This window comes from Sipha flava, unplaced genomic scaffold, assembly GCF_003268045.1.
Source record: "Sipha flava isolate LNK unplaced genomic scaffold, YSA_version1 227_pilon_pilon, whole genome shotgun sequence".
In the NCBI taxonomy this organism is placed as follows: Eukaryota; Metazoa; Arthropoda; class Insecta; order Hemiptera; family Aphididae; genus Sipha; species Sipha flava.
In genome coordinates this window covers 151,312-177,287 of record NW_020272863.1, presented here as the reverse complement: position 1 = coordinate 177,287, position 25,976 = coordinate 151,312, and the positions used below count along the sequence as shown (strand labels likewise).

The window sequence follows — 25,976 nt, the reverse complement described above, 5'->3', positions numbered from 1 at the left end:
GTACAGCGGTGGCAACGACACGAGTGTAAAGAAATTCGCCGGATAGTGTCTTGTTAGAGAATGGGCTTTTTGATTCCGCGACCGTGGTATATTTACCCAAAACCAATAGGATTTGTCATCGTAATACAATTTAAAGGTCCTCGGATTCCAAAATACAACAAGAGCAAGCGCAACTTTGTCAATTTCCTTTGCTTCGCGTTCATTTAACTCTCGCCACAACGCCCTCGGGCCTATTCCTCCGTTTCTCCTCGCGTTCAATGCTCCCCTACCTTCGGTAAGTTTGTTTGTTTTCTGATGGTTCACATGGTCACCCTTCCGTCGACAACACGTCCTCCGTCACCAAACCATCTTTCTCTCTTATCCTCCACCCCCATTCGTTCGTTATGTCTAATTTTCTCCCCCGCCTCCATTCACATGTATACCGACTGTTTATTGCTCTCTCTGAATCTCTACGTACATCCGCAGGTAATAATCTGGAATGGCCTCGCATTTGCAAATCAAATCGTATTCACCCGAATTATACACTGAAGAGCATATAGCGTATAGCGAAAGCTCATGAATTATTCAAGACCTCTTCGTGTACACCCAAGCACGCACACAAATACACGCATACTCTGCAGGATTCACCACCGCCACCGTGGTCGGCTTTCTCCGCACCGCCAAGCCAGTAGAAACCATCATCCTAGCGAGTGCGTGTGTGTACGGTATATATTTATATATCGCAATATACCACGGTCGGTATGTATACATGCATACAGGTCGGTCGCAATACTTTGTTATCGTTAGCGCATTAAAATACGACGACAAAAATATCGTCATGTCACATAACCTAACGAGTTTTAACGGTCAATTTGTTTCGATAAATGTTGATTATATATTATGTATACTGGTGCCGGGGGTGGTTCGAGAGGTAATGGTGTGGTAAGAGAGTGATGGATAGGGGGGGAGTGAAAAAAACAATTCGAAAGGATTGGGGTTTTGATGAGCTAGTATTAGATAATTTTATGAATAGGGACGACGATGGTTGTGTCGCGGGAAAGGCTGGTAAAAATATCAGGCCTTAATTACCACCAGCCAACCGAGTTTTAATCCGGATTTTATTGCTGGGCAATTAGTGAAGAATTTAATTACATTTCGTGGACAAGGACGACGGCAGTGGTGGAGAGTCCGAATGGGGTTGTGCAGCCTCTCCCATCACACACACACACACACACACACACACATGTACACTTTCTGTACTCCCACTCGCATCCCCGGCGTTTGTGTAATTACCGGGTTTTTATTGTCGAACGAGTGGAAAAGAACGATGCGTTGCCCTCAGTCGCCTAAGCTATTTTTGCCGATTTTCCAGTGTATGTATATTTATGTATATTGTTACGCGATGTGAAATTCGAACATAAAAGTATGACGGTTAACTGCGACGAGGCGCGCGCTCACAATTAATGCGCGCGTGTGCGCAAGACTTAGTAGTGGTTTTTAGCTAAAAGCAAGAGTTGAGTGTAAAAAAGTTAACGATCCATAAAAGTTTGTTTAGCGGTCCGAGCGCTCAAACAATATTCTTAAAATACATTGTACGATGCACTGCAGTCAGCTGGCTGGCCCACAGTAATACATGGTGTTCGAACATCGCGTGATAAAAATTTTTAAAAATCCATTACATTGTGTACGCAAATGCCTACAAAAATAAATAAATATATTCCGTGATAGGGTTTAAGGTTTTCAAGGGTTGCGATAGCAATTAAGGACTGGTATATTCGATATGGTTTCCTACTTTACCTCTCATGTATCTTTTATCTACACAAAATGTACTAACTGTTAAGTGTGGGCATACAAATATAAACATGTATTTTCTTACGATTTCGTGGAGAAGGAGAAGGTTGAACATGTACACTTTCCTTTATGTACGTACCTGTACGAACGTGACAATTCAGGGCGTACTCGTCCACTAAGGATTGGGATAGGAGTAAAATGCACAACAAATACGTAAAATAGCGTTATATTTAGATTTAAATAAGCGAAAGCGTGGCTTCCTTCCATTGCTTGACTTGAGGGGGACGCAGGGGGCAGAATACCCCGACCAATTTTCAGAAATTTTAGCGTCACCTTACTATTTCATTACGTTATTATCATAACGCTAAACCATTTTTAGGGACGCTCTTTTTTTTAAAGTAAACCCTTCTTTAATTTTACCAAGTCAAGCACTGCTACCTTCTTAAAAGTATTCATTATGTATTTTGTAACTTATAACTAATACTCTATGGCAGTGCTGGGTTTGTGTTTATTTCTCGGTACAAATTATGTTATTATTGCTCAACCGTTTTACCTAACCACTGAGAACGTTCGACGAACATGTATTTTATTACTTTACCATTCTAAGTCAATACAATTTCCCGAAATGATTTGTCTGGTATATATTATATATTAAGTAAACCGATTAATACAACCACGCACCGGTTACTCGTTATTCAGCCTCAATTATAAACGATGCAATTGCACCACGTTGATCAGGGTAAAACATGATTGCGCGTACATTCGTTATCGGCGATACCTTTTTAAGCTACACGATTCCGTACGATTTTACCTGATATTTAACTACACGATTGCGTCAAAATTTTAAATATTGATAACAATTTTCATACCTGTATTGATGTATACCACATGCCTATACGAGAGAACTTAAAAAAGTTAATAAATACTTTATATCAGATTAACGAAATTCCGCCGAACGGAACGCGCGCACGTCTTCTTCTTCTTCTGACTGTTACAACTCTCTAAGAGTCTTAGCCGCCCATACAACCTCGTGCCACCTATCCCACCCAAGCATTCTGGTCTATTTTCAAATTCTATAATCAAACATCGATTCATCTCTTCCTGAGTCTTCCCCAAGGTCTCTTTCTGTGCGGTTTCCATTCTAATACTATTTTAGTAGTATCACTCACCCTCCTTCTCATAATGTGTCCAAGCCATTGTATTCTTTGCCCTTTGATGAAATTGGTTACTAGTGATATTGTTATGAAACCTTAGTTTCAGAACAAATGAATTAATACGTTCGACTAAATGATTAATTGCTAATAGTTTATGTTGGTTACTTTTATTTAAATTCACAAGAAATATTAAATTATGCTCTGAAAAATACACGCTTGTTATAATGCTCTGCTACAATACGACTAACTGATCTCCTCCACTGTATATAGGCCTATAGGCCGAGCCGGACGTCAAATCCCTTAGTCAGCGGAGTGCCGACAGCTCGCCGTCTATCAAAACTCTGAGTGTTAATATAATATCATATATTATATTATTAGATAAAATAATATTCAAGGGTTCACAACAATATATTAACCATGTCGAGTACCTTGTTGTACCATTTTCTCCAACTACCTGTTGATTCATCATAGATGGGACCGCAAATTCTTCTCCAAATGTTGTTCTCGAACGTCCTCGGCCTTCTTTCAGTTTGCTTAGTTGTCCACACTTCACAACCACATGTGAGGGTTATTCTAACTATACACAGCGATAGTTAGATCAACTCTAACATACATACACATGCGCGTCTACGTCACTCAATAATATGCGAATCCATACCAATGTATCAACGGTGCGATACGAAACTCGGCTGCACCGCTCGACCGATTCAGCGCACACGAGTCACGTCAAAAGATTACCGTGGTTTATGTTTCGTTTTACGACGAATACGGTTCGTGTGACACCCAAACGAACGGGTTGCTTTTCATACGTGCCATTTATCCGACACGATGTATTCGAACATTTTCGCCACGCCTCATCAAATTTAGTTGTACCGAAGACTACCTACCCCGAGATTTTTTTACTTTGATTCGTACACCGGTAAGTGATGTTGCACGTACATATTTGATGTTCCTCATTTGCAGTCCGTCTTATTTTCTATGATCAGTCTTCTATATCTGATGTGCTACTATAAGCTTTAATTTAGACCATGCACTGTCTAGGATCTACTACTTAGATGAATCCCACTGAGTGATGCGTTTTGTACCGATAAGCCGTGTCAGTACTTGTGTAAACTGTATATTTGACGTATTCACCATATATCTGTAAAACCTACCGAATTTCGTGAACCTATTTATTTATGTTTGCTATCATTACGATGTTATGGGCTTGCACCCGCAAATAGAAACGTGTTTATATGTTCGCTCGGATTCAATCATAAACTTTAGAGATGCAATAAACCTGTATATATATGTTATTGATGTAGATGGAATTTGTTCAAATTTGGTCGGTAAGCTATACATTGGATATTTTTTTCACAACGGTCATTTGCACATTGTTTTTCGTAGTTATTTGAAATACTTGTGTTGAATGTATAGACTCGCGCGACAATCGCATTATTATAAAATATGCACGCGTAGCATCTAAACTCTACACTCTACTAGCTTTTATGTAGGTTTACGTTTAAATGATGTATGCATATACATACATATATACAGTGAAACATATATATACGTGAAATTCCGTAAACCCGTTTCCTGCAGGAATAACAACGATACTTAATGCCTTTGTTGACATTTTCATCACGTTTTCAAAACACTGATTATTAAATACATTTATGTATATATAATCTTACTGTCTCTCTTTCACTCATTTAGTATATACATATAATATATATATATATATATATATATATATACTTAAGTTTAAGTGTAAATATTTGATAAAGACAATATTTAATATGGATCTGTGCACACTCGTCGTATGGAAACTTAACTCGAGATAAAATGTGTGTGTGTCTCGTTTATTTATCAAAAACTGTTGGTACATAATATATACGTATATTCATCGAAATAAACGCCGCGTCCGTATGTATAGATATAAAATTGTACATAAATTCTGATCAAAGTCTTTTTTTAATATTAATGCATACATCCGTGAATCTCGTATTACACTTGAAGGATTTTTCGCTATGTACATACTAGTATATATAATATCTACAAACGCAAATATATATTTACAAGCGAGTTAAAAATCTCCAGGTATTTTTCCCGATAATATATTAAACTGTACTATTTATCTTCGGTTTAAACATAAGCTATAAAATCGGTAATAACCTCTTTAGAGAAAATATTAATTTTACATTATATTATTCTCAAATTAAATATGTCTATTACATACTTTTTGAAATTTAACGTTTATCCAAATAATAAATGAATTGTTCTGTAATCCAACATTTTTTTATTGTTAGTTTATTTTTCTTATATTAAGTTTAATATTAAGTTTAGCAAAGTATTCTTGCTCTTCGATAAGAGTTTTCATTTCAATGAAGAACAGCACTAGTTTTTTATTATTATTTGTATATCCCATAAACCACCCTTGAGCAACGTTTATACTAGCAATAACAAAATTATCACTATACTGTGCAAGCGAGATGTTGATATGAGTTCTTTTAATGAAGCTTTGCGCCACCTCAACTGCACTGTTACGAAATAGCCTGGAGGCTCGGACGTAACTGTGCTATGTTTACACAGATAAGCTATTGTGGCAATATTAGTCTCGGAGAGGTGAAAAAATATTTCGATAAACGCGGACAGCGACAAGACGTACGCGATTATCGTAACTACCAATATAATTGAACGCAAAGGACACGATCGTTCTCGCAATGACTGTTTTTTCTGAAACGCGCGACGAGTTTCATTTAAATCTGTTTTCAATGATGTACGCATTGAACGTGAAATGCAGATAATCGAATGTTAAAGGGAAACGAATGTATGCCGTAAGACTGCCGACCGTGATGTGCACATTTTTCGTGATACTCACGCGTCTCGAACGGTGTAAACAATTTATAATATTCACGAAATTCATAATATTATTACATCCTCTCGACGGACCGACGTCCGTAGTTGTTCGAGACCCCGCCGTACTGATGATACGTATAGACACTGAGATCATATGATTAAAATATAATCTTGTTTTAATATTGATTATAATACTAAATAATAATAGGTGGCTTTACCGGCGGACGGAACTCGGCGCACACCTAAACTATATTGTAACAATATATACGTATAATACTCAACCGCAAGTATTATGGATCTTACTCGAAAGTATTTAGTCTAGAGTTATTCTAAAGGCACGTTGGATACCTACGTTACACGGCGAGAGCCAAGAAGGTGCACGCGTGATCATCACCACGGTATTTCAAATATTATCCTTTTCGACGGTAACAAAAACGACAATAACAATTACAATTGATCGATACTTGCATATCCGTGTAATAGCATTGCGCTGCATGACTGTATATATTATTCTCGAAATGAATATACAACAGTATAAATAGGAGAGCGAGACGGCGAAGACGTAATATACCGAACGTGAAAGATAATGCGTCGTGGTGGAAAAAAAATAGTAATAAACATGTCATGGCAGATGGCGTATGTTAAATGCTCTACGAATCGTTATTAAACGTCGCCGTTGTCGCCGCACTTTGTTATTAATAATTTAATTCGATTCAGAAACTCTGCACTATTTGTGAGTGGCGGTGGCATGACTCGGACTCGTCCCAACTGTACAACTATAATTTAGAAATAAACTGTCATTCGACTGTCGGAGGAAATCACAAGGGACACTAGCGACGGACAACGAGGATCTATTGGCCTTTGGGGTCTCGATGGATATATAAACCTACTCCCGGGGCCAAATTTGAAAGAATTTGGTTTGCTTGTTTAGTGGTTAATGGTTTGAATCAGATGTTTTCTGCAATAAATCAAAGGGAAATTTTCCTAAATGCAGATATTTTCACTTGCAAACGCAACGACCATCCAAACTTTTCTTGATTGCTCGACTACGGTTCAATCCAATCCCGTAGTTTATAGAATCCCTGTCCATGTTTGACGATAATGATTTCGTGACTTATACATGGGGATATTTTCATCGCCTGAACTTTTACATACCTGTTTTACCCGTGTAGTACTGTCTATTGACGAATCGTTATGCACAATATATGTGTACATTATTCAAACACCACTCATTTGATGATCGCTACATTTCAAAAATTACAAAATATACGAAGTTGATATTTTACACAGTCGTTCCTCTAATACTTTAGATGGTCGAGGGATATTTCAAAAATACTGTCCGTGTACAATTTTCACTTTTCTGTAATCTAGAAAATATATAACTATATGTAATGTGTTGATTTTGTAATCTCCGATCACGATTTATGTAGATTGATACAAGTATAGTACAAAAAAGTCAAATAAAGTATCATTACACAAATGTTGGATGCTTTTTACAACTTTCAATTTTTAGATTTAGGATTAGTAATTTTGCTCTAATCTAAAATAATAAAATATATGTCGTCCGAGATCGGATCATTCAACTAGTATAATGAAAATACGGACTAAGAATGTCTAAATCGCAAAATCACTCGTTAGTATTTAATGCAATTATATATGTATTACGAATAAACTGGTTGAAGAAATTACACAAATTGCATGATCCCATTGTACCCAGAATCCCGCTCGTTGTACTTACAAGTAAACTACTGTTGTATACGCCACACTTTGAGATTGACGTATAAACCTAGAATTTCATCGGTAGACTAATTTTCCGACCGTCAAACAATCTTCAATATTAAAGATTACTCTTCGCAACAAATCAAAAATTAAAAGGTTATACACAAGAAAAATATATATTTTCAATAAAATAAAAATAAAAATAATTAATCAATCAGGTATATCCCACAAAACTCCGTGGAAAATACCATTAAAAAATATAATTCGAGTATAAGTAACAATTTAAAAAACACATATATTTCCATAGTAGAAAAAGTACTCGACTATCTTGGAGGACTGTTTATTTTCCGATCTTTTATAAATTTGTTTGATCGAATTAAACATAATTATCGCTTACTTACTATTTTTCTGTATCAATTGTTTTCTTTTTTTCGATATGTCTTGCACATTTCGTGACCTATATTTTATATTGTTGATATTGCTTAATACTACACTACTGAGAATAACCTTTTCCGTCCGATGTGTATATATGTTAATATATATCCAACCAGAAATTCTACTACACTTCGTATTGTGTAAAATATGAACGATCACACATACTTTTAAGTGTCACATTAAGTGTACAAAAGGATGAGAGAAATGTCACCGTCCCTATTCCAATACGAATTTTAAGGCTGGTAAAAATCCATCGTAACGAAAAATTCCACCTGAATCGAGCATATACAAGTGGATACATGTGTCGGGTAACTTAATCAACACGCGCACAACATATTGTTGTCCTGTCTTCACGTTACCACTACCCACCCCAACTAGACGGATTTCCCATGAGCCATCACCTCCGGACAAGCTCCAGTGGATCTCTAGTTTTAGTTTTTATTTATCTCCGTATTTTTTTTTAGTTCTTTTTCTGCTCTTTTTTGTTATTCCCTGGCGAATCTCTGGTAATATATTATAGCATTATACTATATACATTTTATACATATATATATATATATATATATTTTGTTTACACATTGGATCCCGCGATGTTCGAGATAACGATGCGTCCATTGCTTCAGAGTCGTTTAAAGTCGGACCGAGTCGTCCTGTCACCACCTTTATTACTTCAACTCTACCAAAAAAGCAGCACGTGACTATCAATCAAAACATCTATTTTGTTCGTTTCGTCACCCCCGAACGCGCATGACTGCTCGTTCATGGCCCGCTTGGTATCATCATTGCCACTTCGTGTTTACCTAATCTCAAGATACCCTCTCCCACATAATATGTTGTGTATAAGCACTTGGATCAATGTGTAGTCAAAATATCGGATAGTTTTGTCTAGAGTATCGGAATTTTAAGCATGTGATATATGAGTGCTAATTGCGCAACAATTCTTAATTAATGTTGGGACGAATGCACTCACGCGACTTTGAAAGAAAAATTTAATTTTTCGATCCACCTAGTTAATGATAGGCTGAACATAGTGCATCTCAATAATAACAGATATACAGTTGCATGTCAGGTGGACATTAAATCGGATCGCATCAACAATATTCGTTCAGAGCAGAAAAATTATACCGCTCCATAGATATTCTAAATAATTTTATTGTATATACTTTTATGGTGTATAACAATATACATAATATTACTTTTCATATGCGGTACAACTTTAGGCGATAAAACGGTGACGTGTTCGATGTTTTGACGGATCGTTTAAGTATGATGATGATGTCATAACGATAATGGTATTACCGTTAAAACTGTTCTGTATGAAACGAAAAAAAAAAAAGAAAAGTATAAATAAAAAAGTTCACCAAACTGGACTAACCGTTTTACTATAATGTGCTCTACACTGAAAACAAGATGGAAAATTACTACAGTCCTGCTCACGAAAAGTGAACGTTCAAGGTTGATGGTTAGGGTCCAAATATTATCGGATCCAGGAGTTCTCCATTTTTTAGTATGTACCTACCAGGCGTGTTTGTTATTTTTGTAATGTATATGTTGTAGAGTGGTATCAACAATTTAAAATATCGCGGAAAACGGGTTTGATGATCACTTGTTAAAAACGGCCACGGGAATCGCTGATGTCAGCGATCACTTTTCGTAAGCTGGACTATAATAGACATCGATTGATTATTCTGTACTTTTTTCCAAAGGCTTAAATGTGTACCTAATTACATATAACATAATTTATGTGTATTTGTGTAGGCATTAAAAACCATACACTCGTATAAATATATACATACAAGTTCGTACGTGCGTATGTGTATAATGTGTGTGTGTGTGTGTACGATCTGTTTGAATAATGTTTTTTCACTATAATACTGCAGCTATACTAATGCACAACGGCTGTACCTATTATTGCACATTGGCCGCAGAGGTATTTTTTCGCTTAAAATACATTTGACCTCTACAGAGAAACCGAATTCGTTACCCAGTTTCACAGCAATATTTAATGTTCACGCGAATGAATAGAAATTATTTTAAGAATCCAATATAATAGCAATTGAAATTGCGTAATATTAAACACGAATTTAATTATATTTATGAAATTATTATGAGTAGTAAGGGGTTTTTCCCGCCAATTAAATAAAACAATACGAATAAAAAAAAACAACAGATTTTTTTTTTAATAACAATAAAAATAGTTTTTTCGATATTATAATCACGGAGTGTGCCGAAACGCATTTTAATAAAATCTTTGTGATTCAAAATAAACACAGCTTATGGAACACATAGTTTTAATTTGCAATTAAAATAATTCACGGAAAAAAATATAACCAAAACATTTTTAAATATCGTAGTATTTTTTATTTTTTTAACTATCAATAATAACATGAATTATAAATTTATATGATATTATATTAATTAAATATTATAAATTCAGTTTCAAATTAAAAGAAACCTGGTTTTCACAAAAAACAAAAACGTATTTTTATCGTTGTGTTCGTATACTGGTACGCACAAAAGATATTAAAATAATTTTAAAACTAAAAATACCAATTATTGGTATTTTTAGTTTTATATAATTTTCGATTTGACAACCTCTTAGCTGTCATTATATTCTAGTGCATATTATTGTATTTTTTTATTTAAAAACTCCGTTTTGCTTTTTTTATTCGATTGACACTATATAACCGTATCAATGCTAAAGATAAAATAATATTTCTTGATGTGTAGCATCATTTTTTTATTTCTCGTTTTTCTTTATTATTCCAGTTGTCATGCAAACGTTTTCCGCTCGCCGATTAAGTGCATAAAATCGAGGATGAAAGAAATATAATTTCTTTTATGGCCGTACAAAAAACGATAAAAATAAATTACCTCTTTATTATTATTTCGGTACATATCACGGAACCCCTAATATTGTTTTTTAAAAAAATGTTGAAATCCCAGCAATCTTGAATCTTTTGTGATCGTCATGCTGTAGCTGGTTATAATTTTATCAAGCATTTAAATGTCAAAGTGGAACGCGAATGATGTTTTTTAGTTGTCTTATCGACGACGTCGCGATCCGGTGGACCAGGCGTGGAATAAGTAGGACAAAAGGGCGAGGATGACGGAGAATGAGGAAAAAAAATAACACCGTGAATTATTTCCTATTCCTGTAAAAGGGTTTTATTTTATTACATTTTAACAAGACCGCACTACGCCCAAAGACTTTTTGAGCTCATTACACAAGGCGTTTGCTTGGTCGTGTATACAAAGGGATTTTTATATTTAATTTTTTCTCTCTCACAGGTTTTTTGTACTTTTTTTTTTTATTATACTCTGTGTACAGAATCCCACTAAAATGCAAATTGAAATATCCCACTTCCCTCTCGTGTGTGACGAACATGAGTTCTCTGTTCAAATATTCCTGGACTTTTGTCTTTAAATTTACGTCAATTAGCGTCCCAGCCCTCCAACAGTCACCGTTTTTTATAGCTCATTTTCGTACGGCCTACCCGTAACCCAACCAACCCACATTCTTGAGCGCGTAGGTGTACGCGAGAGAACTTTTCCAATGTTAAACTTTTTACTATAAGGTTTTAGCGAAAAAACCGATGTGCACGTGTATGCATATACCTATATCTGCACACTACATATAAAGTGCTCTGGGAAACGTCAACGCGGCTCGGGGTAAAATATACGTTAACTTTGAACATAATTTTATCCGTCTTGGAGATTTTAATTTGGAATCATTTTTATACACGATGTTTATATACATATATATATATATATATATATATATATATATATATATATATATATATATATATGTATATATGTAATTATAAATCGCTAAGAAAATAAATACATTTTATGAGAAACGGCGCATCGATGGTATTTTATGAGTTTCGACTGCTAAGTGTGTCATGACAACATACGGATAACTATATGCACCGCATGCTGCATGATATCGGTTTGATGAAAAAATATCTTTAGATTTATATAAAATAATAATAAAAATAATAGGTTTTGATATTTAATAATTATCTTATTATGAACGACTTATGTTTCACTATTTACTGCCACTACGAAAATTGTATTAGTAGTGTGACAATTATTCTATAAACATTTTACATACACACACACACACACACACACACACACACACACACACACACATACTGCAATTAATCTTTAAGCAAATAATCTGATTTAACACTCGACTAATTTAATTTTTAATACAGATACGCATACATTACATATTTATTTCAATTTTTAATTGGATTTATAATGCAACCTAAAATATTATTCCAAAAATTGTAATTATTGTCTTACACCCAAAAAGATTTAGGAATCAGTAATTTATATTTTATAATATTTCTAAAATTGTACTTGTATTTTATTATTTTTGTCGAAGAGTACATTGATAAATGTCACTACTTAAATTCCAACTATATGAATATTTTCTCCTTTATTATTTTTTGTCCGAACATCAATAGAAATAAAAAAAAAAAAAAAACATTAATTCACATCGAAAGAATGTACAAACATTTCAAGATAATTAAAGAAGTTTAAATGTATTTTAATTATTTTCACCTTATTTGCCTTTTGAAGAGAAAAAATTGTGAAAAAAATCGTCGTACAGATTTAGTTTTCCAATTCAATTTAACAATTTAAACAAAAGTTGTTTTGTTGATTGAAAATCTACAGAGAAAAAAAAACAACGTACACAGTCCTCTTTTGACGGCGGAAAAAATAAACAATATATAACATATATATTCAAACAAAATACTAAATAACGGTTGTCCTTCACAACATTTCCATTGTCAACAATGCGTTGATAAACAAAGTTTTAATCCTCCTCAATAAGACGGGCTCAGAGCAATTTTCAGAAGTTTTCGATATTAAACGACTGCTGGCCCTCTCTAGTTATCCAGTGTACTGCAGTAGACCGGCATCACGGTTAAGCTTTTGTTTTCCACTTAAGCACATAAAAAATTCCATTAGTACATCTTAACGAGTATTAAAGGCAGTTGAAAAAGTGAAAAACGCTCAAATCCCATTATGAGAACACACAATAAGTAGTCAGTACAAAAAAAAAAAAAAAACTGGCTGCTGGTTTTTTCTTGATTTTTTCCTCTGCCCACGAAGAATAGGAACCATTCTGCCCGTTTTTTTCGGACATTTTGAAATTAAGTTGACTATGGATGTAACTAGAAATATTGCAGTATTTAAGATTTCATATACTGTGAAAATATTATCATATTTGAGTTTTACTTTCTTTCGGCGTGACTCAGAGTGACTCCAATAATTTGATCTGCTACATTTATCATACGTCTAATCTTAAATGTAACGTTCTTGGACCATACTAAGTCCATATTTAACATTTAATACTAATCGAGTATACACAATTTCGCTTCAAAAATCTTTAACACGAAAGAAATTCGTTGGTGATGTGTGAAACGACCGATACGTGTAACACTTCTATGAGTAAAGTTCAAAATGAAAATAATGTTTAAAATTTCGACCAACTTCATCATATTCTGTGTACTAACCAAGAAATCAATCGTTATACAGTGAGTATTTCTTGTAAACGAAAAATTGATAAAAATCTATACGAACAGCAAAAATAAAAAAATAAAAATCTGTTAAATGAGCTTTCAGAAAACATCTAACGTACTAATAGTTTAACATCAAATGATTAAAGTATCAAAAGGAAAGTCTCTATCTATGTATAGCACCATCTTAATTTAAAACTGACGAAAAATTCAATGTGCGGAACGGGTAATGGAAAATGGAGGAAAATTGGAAAGGCCTGGTTCAGACGAAACTGGTCGCACCCCCGTGGAGAAACGGTTCGATCGGTCGACCGCCTCTCGTAATAGAGATTTCAAAGATGTCAGTTGCATATTTTATGACTTTTTACATTGTACTTATCTTCGTTTTCTTTTTCCACCCACCCGAAGCGCTGAATTATTCAGATATCTATTAGTGAGATCGATTTTCGCGGGGAATTTGCATTTTGTGCTGCTACATATTTTATGGTCTTAGTAGCGTTCAGATATATTGGTCGTGTATCAAATATGTATCATGTCACTCTCAGAATCGATTCGGGATTGAATTTGAATAACCCAAATATTCATTCCTTGAAGGGATTTAATTATTTGTTTCGCGTTGCACCGCCGTTAAGGTACTAAGGCTTACACGCACGCGGAAAATAAGAACGGAGAAAACAAATCACTTTGCAATCACCGTCGGAGTATATCGTAATTGGAGAAAAAGTAGACGCGTTACGATCGGTGAGGGTCCGTTTTTGTAAACATTGTGTTCGGGACGCCATTTCGCGGGAAGATAGATTTTTCTGGATCCGTTGATGGAGTTTCTCGTATAAAGTACTCGACTGCATCTGCGGCACGTTTGTGGACAGTCGTTGGAAAAATACAACAATTATAACGCTTTAAAACAGTTGGAGGAGAGAAAACATTTAAAAACAAACGAATTGTTTTCCTAACGAAATTTTAAGAAATGAATATGTCATAAGTACTACACTTTTGCGTGACGTAAAAAAGAGAAACCGTATGTTTTGTTTACATAAAACCACTGTAAAGTGACACAGAAAGAAACTTATTGTGACAGTTATTGTTATTATGCCTAAAATAATCGTTTTATTTGTATATTATAAAAATAATATAAGGTTTTTTTTTTTTTTTTTTTTGTTATACATGATTAGAGTAGAGGACTTTTAGCATTTGCATATTGTTTTTATACAATCACAAAAATAGCAGAGTATGAAACAAATACGTTTCATGCTTCCACAAAGCTAGTTTTGAAATTTTATTGTGCATTTAACTGCATATTTTGCATTTTTTTTGGTTTTTGGGGTATATTTCTTCCATTTTATACTTCAAGATGTATATTTTAAATAATTTATCATTTTATCAGTATTTTTTCGTTGATGTTTTTATTTACATATTTATTTATACAAACAAAATAACGTTGAATTTAATATTATCTTAAATTTTGATCATAATATTAATACGGTTTTTGACTTTTCCCAGACCCATCATGGTTTTTCTAAAAACACGTCTCGAGAGTTATCGGTTAGATTGATTGTCGGGTTATTAATTTTATTTATAGACAGATGAGATAATATTGTTCAACGCAGAAAATATTGATACGGGCCACGGGGACGTCTGTCGCCGACTTCGAACTTATTCATATTTCAGTAATTGCTGTGCAGGGGGCGTTCACTTGTATAGTCATTCGTATGTCATTGAGCTTACATATATCGGTCACCGTTAGCGCCTACATCGCATAACATAAGCATGGTTGAACGTGGTACCAAATGTGGTTAATGATGGTAAATGATAATATGAAATGTGCGCGTGCGGGTTGATTGTTCAATGTTCATTATTTTGTAAATTGGTCCAAGATGTTATTGATTTGATTGGACAACAACTGCCATCAATTTGCCACCATAAGTCATTGAAAAATGAATTAATAAGTTTAATTAATGAAAATTTGAATACCAATAATAGCATGTTCAACACATTCTATACTATTTGGCGAAAAATTTGTTGAATTTACAATTAAAGTAGAAGTTCATAACTGATATACTCAAATCAACAGAATACTTGCTGGAAAAATCAATGTGTCTCGGAGTGAGACTGACCATATATAAAAAAAAGCACTTGTTAGGTATAAAAATTTTCAAAATTTTCACGATTAAAAAAAAAAACAAATAAGTAATTTTTAGTAATTTAATGTTTTTTTAATATTTTTCTTTGTATGTAGGTAATATTACGTTTTTAATTGTTATTTATAACGAAATTTTATTCAACATATTTTGTAATATGTACCTATTTGTTATTTATTTTGTATTAATGTAATGTAACATTTAAAAGTAAATGTTTTGAAATAATAAATAACAAAATTTATTATACATTTTATTGTATTTATTTCTCTGAAGTAATCCTATATATATATAAAAAATAAAATAAAAAATATAAATTTAAATTATTCAAATAAGAGCGAGATTTTACAATCAATTTAAATTATTTAAATAAGAGCGGGATTTTGTTTTGGTAGTACTGTACATCGAACACCGGTAGCGCTGTTTGCAGTGGACTGAAAATTAATATAGGAGTTGCCTATCTATTATATATACTTGTCTATGTCCCTGTGCTTCTCAACGGTTAACAGTCGAAACACGTTATATTTACTATTTATTATAAAAATGCCTAAAGTAAGCATCCAGATAAGAAAACCTATAAAATAAACCCAATTAATTAATTGTAACTTGTACGTTATTAAATAAATTTGTAAATAAAATTTATTTATTATAATGAGTACCTACAGAAAAATTCTTATTTTTTGGTAAAAAAATTCATTTTAAAATGCATATTTTAAAAACATGTTTTGCTTATTTTGTGAATTATTAGAACTACAAGTCCTCTGCCCTATACATGATAAATTGTTTGGACCAAGTGCGTAAAGTATTTTTTACTATTATAATATATTACTCTATTAAAAAAAATATTCTTATATTCGCACCGATGATATATATCATATAACATCTCAATTTTGACAAGATTTTTCACGTGCCACAATATGCCCACCATTTTTTTAAAATTTTATCGACTAGAAATGTATACTTAAATTTTCTTAAAAATGACAATACACAATATTATTTCTGCATTGTTTAGAAAAATACGTATTTTCATACAACGACCTATCTTACTACTAATTTATTGCATAATTTAATGTATAACATACAACACTATTATTTTGATTAATAGTTTAATTACTTATTGGACTTTAATTTTCATGCAATTGGTGGCTTTGAAGTCACCAACTTATAATACTTATTGTAACCTTTTATCGGTAGAAAAATAATGTTAATTCTTAATTCTTAATATTACATATATTACATATGTTGTTTTGAAATGAATCGTGAATTGAAACTTGCGCCAATCGCGTATAAAATGAACTTATATCCATTTGGGAACCAATTAATTGTATTTGGGCAGAACAAAATACTTTAAAAGTTCATCTAAAACGAAATACTCTTTTTCGGCTCACATCTGCATACTGCAGTGTTTCGGACATTTTTCACTTCTCACCGTGGAGAAACAATATCGTTTGCTAAACGACCGAGGGTTTACTACGCAATGCAACCACTGCACAAAGATGCGCATTCCAAAGAATTATGGCTAGAATAATCGTTTCCAATGCAACTGCACAAAAATCCTTTGTTGTCCCCAAGACGAATAATAAACGAGTGCGTGTTGATGACGTTTGTGTATAGTAACGTTAAATAACAAACTCACATTCATACATATATATATTTATTCAAATATTTAAAGAATTATAAGTAATAAATAAATATAATATTAAAAAATAAAAAATAATAATAATAACACATGAGCAATAATAGGTCTGGCTAACGTTTTTCGTGAACCATTGAAGACGTGGTTCATTATTTTGAAACAAAATACGTATATTTCGTATTTTATAATGCTTGGCACCATACACTCGCCTGACAGTTGTGACGAATGAATTTTAGAACCCTCGTCATTAGAACGCTATATTCCGAAAACTTGACCTATTACTCTACACGCGCGCAGTGGCACTGTGTCATAATGATATAATCTACATTATGTAGTAGTTTAAGTGATAAAACCGAAATATACGCAACGTGAATTTTTTTATCGTTCTCGAGTATACGCACAATATTAAAATATTACTACCGTTTACCGCGCATATACCACGCTTATTCCTAGATAGTATGTTCTCAGTACAAAATTCGCTACTGCAAACAGCGAAACGGTTTGATAAATATTTGCACGATAATTTCGTCGAAATTCGTGGAGGGAAATTTAAAAATTATTTAAACATTCATATGTTCGCCCGAATCTCGAAATCGATAATACGTTTCGTGGTACTTAACAGAATTCACATTTTGAAACTACAACGATGATTACGGCGTGTGTGTGTGAGTGTTATAGTTTATTAAATTTCAATGATTTGTGCCTATGTGTACGGTTCCGGATAACGAATTGTATTTTTGTCGAATGATAATATTTTTTTCTGAACAGTTCCTCTAAACACTTTTGATTGGAATATCTGTACCAAAAGTTTTTTATGATAAATTTGACACGGACGCTGTACATCAACCGCGGTTTGTATACCAGATTGATGGTGGAGGGCAGTGGTAGGAGGCTGTCGAGCGCAGTGCGTGTTCTCATTGGCACCGTAATCGTTATTTCGATGTCGTTACGATCTTCTTCCTCAATCCCTTCCCCACGGTCCGTTAATCGACTGCAATGTAGCTAAGTTGTTTACAGACAAAAAAAATCCATCACGCCACGTCACACGTGTTGTCCAAAAACCAGAAATCGAAACGCCACCATATGACTATGCATGAGGAGAACTTTCTACCCCCAACCCTGCACACGCGAGCAAGTCGTATGCTAACAAGCTCTTACAGAACGAGAAATGCTAATGAATACTGATTACGTTGTCCAATAACGCGGAAATGGTTTTGGACCGGTGATGGACAACGAGAATTGTCCGTGACGAACACAGGCTTTCATAAAAATCATTTCGACGTTGTTCTACGCTGTAGCGTTCGGATAAATTACTCTGTCACGTTCAACATTGTCACTTACTGGCCAACACTTTTGTATGAGTGGATCAAAGAGGGGCACGCACTATAGCATTTCACTATCCTGACATTGGGCAACCCTCCGTCGCGTGTTTTTTAAATTAGCAGTGTCATTTCGTTTTATTTTTAGTTCGTGACAAGTCCAAGTCCTCTCGGTTGGCTACTTCGAAAAAAGTAAGCGTGACAACAACGAATCAAACAATTGGTACCTATTCGAACACGATAATAATATTTATCATACATAGCCCCGTTTGAGCGTAGTATAAGAAATTTACCTGAAAATTGTTAACACGTTTGGGCACATATATGAAAACACCTTTGGGCACAATAGGTACTGTAACTAGTAATCGAAAGTCTTGTTTAATCGAGTTGCTTTCGTAAAATACAAAGTTGCAAACATTTTTTGAAATATTACACCGAGGATACAGATATTGGGATTTGACTTCAAAATTTTGTGGCTTGAGTTTTTTACTGTCTAATGAGGTTAATTTTGGTTTTGTTGAGCTTATGTCTATAGCGCAACCTGATGTGACAGAATTTACTGATTAATTGATATAATTGAAAATTATTTATCTGAAGATTCACAATTTCCACAAATTATTTGGGTTGAAGAACCAAAAACATACTCAAAAACAACTAATGAACCGGAATATTTTCATTCAAATTATAACCAACAATTTTATAAGCAACATCCAAATCATCAATATTTTATAAACGTATTGATTGAAATTCAAACGGAAACCAATTGAAAAATAAACAGCATTGAAAAAAAAAACTATTAAATTAAAAAAAAAAGAAACTGAAGTAAAACAAACATTTGTACAACAATTTTGAGAAACTTAAATTTAATTAGATTAAATTAAGACATATAAATAAAAAAAATCTCAAAATATTTTTGGGAGACTATTGAGCCAACCTCTTCGCGGTATCTTCTAGGTAACGATAATAGGTTCAGATTTAGTACAAAATGTTTATATATGCAAAGAAATGAATACGCCCAAACGTACTATTATAAAGGGAAATATTACTCCCAAACGCTTTACAGATTTATGCCCTAAAGTATTCTATTTTGGGTAAATGCACCCAAACGTACTTCCCCCATTTGAACACGACGAGTCAGTGATGTACACTCAAAAATAAATAGCAGTTGCATATTGAATGGAAAAATACAACTCACCCACGCTTTGCCTCAATACTCCTCAAATATAATTTTATAACCTTGTTAATAATTATAACTATAATATTAATAACTTATTATTATTAATTATACTTATTATTTATTCATTTTCTTCCTCTCTTCAGCTTAATCAACTTAATATTAAAATATTGAATATTAATTAAAATAAATAGAATTTAAAATTAAATATTTCCCGTCCCTGATAGCCGACAGTGTACTTTTTCCGTATACACCATGTTGCAGTGTCCAGAGCAGCGGTTACTAATCTGTGAGACGCACCTCCTGTGGGAAGCGCAAGGCAAATATTTATATTGTGCACTAGCATATTTTTTATTTTTAGATTGACCATAATTAATTTCTATTTAAATATTAAAAAATTATATTATATTTGTTCATGAGAGGCACGATTACATTTTTTCGTTTTAGGAATGCGTGATCCAACAAATTTTGGGAACCACTGATCTAGGGGAAAACAGGGCTGGTACAAAGTCGAAAATTGTATATGAAATGGCGCAGTTATTACGTGTACGCGTGCATTATACTTTTGGAGAGTTCCCTGGATAAGGGGGTGGATGGTTTCGAGAGAGTTCAAGCAGCCCAACCCACCGAATAGTCTGAATTTATTTTTATTTACTGTTTATAAAATTCTGATTGTATTCAAGTCCAAAACATAAGGATTAGTAACCCTCTAACCAGGTAAGTACCTGATCCCAGGTGGTATTCTGGATACACCCCTTATGAGCGTTATATGATCTGCAAGTACTGACCGTCCAATGGTTCGTAAGGTTTCGATCAAGTACATCATAGGTGTCGATTGAAATATTGCCTCGTTAAAGATATTAGCCAGTGTACACGAATGATGACCGAATGGACACTTGTTGGATAATGGGTCATAGATGAAATACATTGATCGACAATCGCGTGGCTCACGATGACACCGCGTGTTCGGCTATAACAATGACGTATCGTAATGTTGTAATGTAGGATGGATATATCGCTAAAAGTTTCAGATCGAGTTCGTTTCATGGTCCTATATATATATTTCATCTGAGAAAAATCGAACGAAAACACAGGCCCTCTTCCCATAGCGACGTGTTCAAGAGCGAATGATGATATTTTTAATCTTTATAAACATTTACCTACCAAGAACAGTGGCGATGAACACGGGGAAGAGGACCGCACGTGGCTAGTGGAAAAATTCCATTTCCGACTTACCCCATAAATCTATATGGGTACCCGAAATGAAATCGTGCTACGGTTACAGTATGTGAGTATAATGACTCTGGTGGCACAACGGATGTAATATATTATATACTATTATTATATTTGCGGGGTGGAGGCGGCTAGAGTGAATTCTTCTCTAAAACCTCACGTGGCCGAAACACTGATTCATGCAAAGTTGATTCTCACTCGCGTGGTGGCGATGGCGGTGTTGTTTTACGCGTTTAGGTATAAATGCCGTACATTATATTATGAACGCGTATTAAACATGTAATATGTATATGTATATATATATCGTATGTATGTTGTGGTGTCAGACGGTATTCTGACCGTCGTTGTGAGGTAACCATGGTTACGGTATAAATCATCGTTCACCTGCGTCCGTTCCCTCGGCCGGGGCATTAAATCCTTGTAATTTCCGAGAGAAAACTTCGCCGGAGGAAACTATTAAGTTTCCAAACCCAAATTAAGCACGTAACCGTTGAGCTTCTTATCTACCGCCGCGGCGGATGAAGTTGGCGTGCTGAATTCGATTATCCGACGCGCGGCGATAGTGTCCCGGAGACGAGAGGAGAGGCGCCGCTACCGTCGAAGGATGACATAGAGGAGAGAAAATGAACCGTTTCGGGGGTTTAATTCGCCGCCGATAGAGTCGTTTCGATGAGGAGATGAAAAACCTGCTGCAAGAGGATGAAGAATAAAATAAAAAACTACCCACGTTTCAGATCGTCCGCGCATGTATACGGAGGGTTTCGTTATCGGATCGAACGCAATGATTTGCGTGAGGCCACACTTTATTACGACCTCACGTACGTACATTACACATATACATTCATTTGTAATATAACACACAAGTTCTTTGTGCGTGTGTATTGGAATAACGGTATTATTATGTATTACACATAATATTACATGGACAACACTATTTCTTTGCATAATATATGCATTCGTATATCGGTGACTACTATGACTAAAATTGTATTGACTTAGAAAACCTAATAAAAACTATCTCTAAATAATTTAAAAATCACCAGAACAAATAGTCTGGAGACAAAAAAATAACCAAAAATAAAGATTATTGCTGTATAAATTATGAAATATATGAAGAATAAAAAAAATTAACAATTCGATTTGCAGTGAACTTGAAATGTTGAAGTTATCTTCTCCATTTAATGATATTTCGTGGTATGGACAATCTTCATAAAAATTAACTAAGTACGATATTTTTCCTATTACAGATGTATAACCAGTGTAAAAAATTCCCTCTAAATCGATAATTGCAAAAGAAATCAAAATATTTGAACCCGTTAATGATAAAATCAAATGGTGTGCTCGAAAAGAGCAATAAGCTGTAAATCGTTAAAATTATAAAGGAAATGCAAAATCCTTATGAAGATTATAACTCTAACCCTATGGTAATTAGGAAGGCAGCAACACGCATACGATTGACATCCATGTAAATTGATGTGCCACCGAAACGATTCGTACGGCATCGCAGCGACCTTAAACATTCACGGAGTGTACCTATGATATTTTCATGTTATTGCAACGCGCATGTATTATGCCTTCAATCACAATTGTAATAATTTACATAGTGACACTATTGCTAGCGACGTCATCACGGTTATTCATTCCACAACCGAGCTTTATACGTCTCTCGACGATATTCATATAATTATCGGTCATACGTAGGATTATAGTAAATGTTTATAAATTGTAAATATGGTATCCAAGAGTCCAGGACTAATTTAATGTCAAACTCAACGACAACCAACAAATTCCCGTGTATACCATAGTTAGGTTAGGTTATTATCTTTTCCAACGTGTTGTGTCAATGAATCGATCCGTGTGTGCCCTTTTGTCATCAAAACTGGTCCGAGTGAAATTTTAAGAAAATAAAAACCATTAAATTGAGCCTTATCTACCCCCCCTTGATTTTTACTTTGTCCAAGCCTAACTTTTATAGGTACCACCGACTATGTTAACCCATTTATTGACAATCAAATCGTTTCATCCGTGGACTATTTATACTTTACAACTGATCGGCCATTAAGTCGTTTCGTTCGTAAGGCGTTTAACGATATTTTCGTGTGGGAAATCAATAATGAGGTACGGAATCGATGCGAAGTCTATAGTGTATCATCAAACTTGGTGTATACATATACGCAGGGTGTCCCATAAGGGCTTATTGATTTTACTTGGTAGGACCTCTTAAAACTACCATAATTCTCGTGGGACATTTTGTTTATGTGTACAAATAGTTTATAAATTAATATATTATCATATTATTAATCCTTTCTTGCATCAGATACGTTAATCACCATATTATGGAGGGCGCGGGAAGAAAGGACCACGTATACATTATGTAGAAGAAAAGCAACATTTATAACAGATATTACGTATAAACGCATATTAATACAAACCGATAGTAAATAATTCAAATACTGACTCATCTCGATTTGAAGGGATCGCTCAAATTATATATATTTATTTATTTAGAATTCAACAAGGACTATTGCAGTATTGAATATAGTATAAATGACTAATTATTTATAAAATAAAGAAATCTAGAGTAAATGTACGAAAATAAATAATATTAAAAAATAAATAAGTATATTAATTGATAGTTGATAGGTTAAAATAAATCTTCACAAAGAGAAAGAAAAAATCAATTAAAAATTAAAAACTTTTTTTACTCAGAATTTATATCAATGATATGTGCCGTATAATATTCTATGTATAAACTAGAGCTCCAATTACACGTGAAATACGTGTTTATCCAAATTAAAAACATATAACCTTATCTTAATTTTTTACAAATAATATTTTATTGAAACTTTAAATACTTTAACCCAAAATTGCTAATTTTATCATTTCAAAAACGGATACATATTTTGGATGAACACATATTTCACGTGACACGTGTAATAAGAGCTTCAGTATAAAGCTTTACTCCTCTCTCCTTTTCTCGCTCAATCATGGACATAACTTGCTTGCCTACCCGGTTATACCTTATATTATGTTTGCGATTATATTACACGTAACAATAGGAGTTTTTTTCTTGTTTTTTCAGGGTTTGCCTGGAATCCGGGTACCATTGAAGAGCAGCTATGCGTCTGCCATACCACAACAAACAGCCGTGTTTATGTATAGCACCGCAGGTCCGGACGGCCAGACAGTCACTCTGCAACTCCGGGAGACGGACGAGACCATTGAATTGCCCGCGTCCATGCTGTCCAAGATGTCCCGCCAAACGGACACGGCCACACTGTCAATCAGTTACCAAGACTCGTCGGAGGTACTCACCGACGGCACCATCGACCTGCTGCTGGCCACCACACCACTCCACTCGACAGGTAAGTCGAAAATCCTATATAACTATATTCACCAAGTAGCATTAGCGATAAATGCGGATATTGGGGGGTACATGGGAGTGCTTAGCTTTCCAAAAAACACTAAAAGCCCCTCCAAAATGACTGAACATTTTTTAGAAGTATAGAATACTTATTCCGCCGTGTCACGATTTTCACCAACCCACACCGGACTACCTTTGCCATCACACTGAATTATTATCGCGATGACAAAAATAAAAATTTCCAATAATTAGTTATTGATCAATTTGCAAATAATAATAGGTTTATTGTATCAAAACAATAAAATATTTATTTTTCTACTATTTATTTATTTTTTAAAAATGTTTAATTAAATTGATTATAAACCATTAATTTTCAAAGTGCATATTATGTGGACGTAGTACATATTTATTAGTTTTTTAATTAATGATTTAATAGTTATCACGTATTGTAGATAACATTGTATTTGGGTGTATGTGGGGGCAAAGCCTTTGCGAGTAATTATATAAAGTATGACTTAAGCTTCTCCTAAAATACTACTTTACTTGTACTTAAATGTACCCAAAGTACATGATAAATATGGCTATAAGTGGTATACACCTACATATTTTTTTTATTTTATTTTTAACCGCTCATTAAAGTTAGTTCAAATGTTTGTTTCACGAAATAAATGATTTTTCGTGTTCCTTAAAACCATACATATATGTATGGTTGTGTTATGGTACCAGTGTATATTTCCACACAAATATTTCCATTTTTGAATATGCATACGACGTAATAACTCATAAAAATGTAACTACACAACTAAAATAAAAAATCCCACATTGAACAAGCTACACGATGGTGCACGAATAACAATGAGAATTGAAATGTATTTTTAATTTTTTGTTTTTTTATAACTTAATGGCTCTATATTAAAATAGTCTGTAAGCAACAACATTGGCCTTACAGTAAAAACTCGTAAAGTAATAGTAAATAAAATTGAATATAACCATAACTATAATAACAGCTATATCTTACCATCGTCTTCTGCATAATGCGCGAGTACGCATTTAATAGCTCCGAAATAAAACACGAAGACGAGTTGAAACCAAACTTGAACAATTATGTGGCGCAGTTTTCACACTTCGATTACACGATGTTTTTACCATAGTTGGTCCTCCGTACCAAAAATGTATTTGATAGCGCAGCTGTTTGTCGATATACGCATTACGCATATAATAATATTATTATTAAAGCGATGCGATCTTAAGCTAAATACGTCCCGTCGACGCAGTATAATATAAATAAAATGATGAAGATAATTGTTTTTCGTGTCTTCGTCAAATTATCCTTTGCAAATCCTCCGTCCCGTCGGCCGAGTCACGTCGTAGCCATAGCATTGACTTTGACGGCTGCAGTACGATGCCGTCGGTGACGTCCAAGACACGAGATTTTTAGTAATGAGAGGGGGGGTATACGATAAAATTTCAGAGTCGACGGTCGATCCTGATCCCTTCTTTCCTACCGCCTTGCCACTGGTTCCTTTTGTTAGGACTTTCATGAACAACCACGACCGTGCGTTGTTGTCGTCACGTTCGGCCGAGAAAACGCGTTTGGCACCGTCTCCGAGGGACTGTTTTGCGGTGAACGCGTCTATGTAGTTGTTATATTATCGATCG

The 25,976-nt window shown here is 34.1% G+C and overlaps 1 protein-coding gene across 1 annotated transcript in view; it reads left to right on the top strand.

Annotated features, from left to right (window-relative positions):
- The window catches only part of LOC112683477 (zinc finger protein 541-like), a gene marked incomplete at its 3' end in the record, with an annotated part of 248,287 nt that overhangs the window by 99,800 nt on the left and 122,511 nt on the right, over positions 1-25,976 (top strand). The window contains exon 3 of the mRNA XM_025554528.1: positions 24,036-24,318. Coding sequence (XP_025410313.1) covers positions 24,036-24,318 — 283 coding nt within the window. The remainder of the gene's footprint in view (positions 1-24,035; positions 24,319-25,976) is intronic.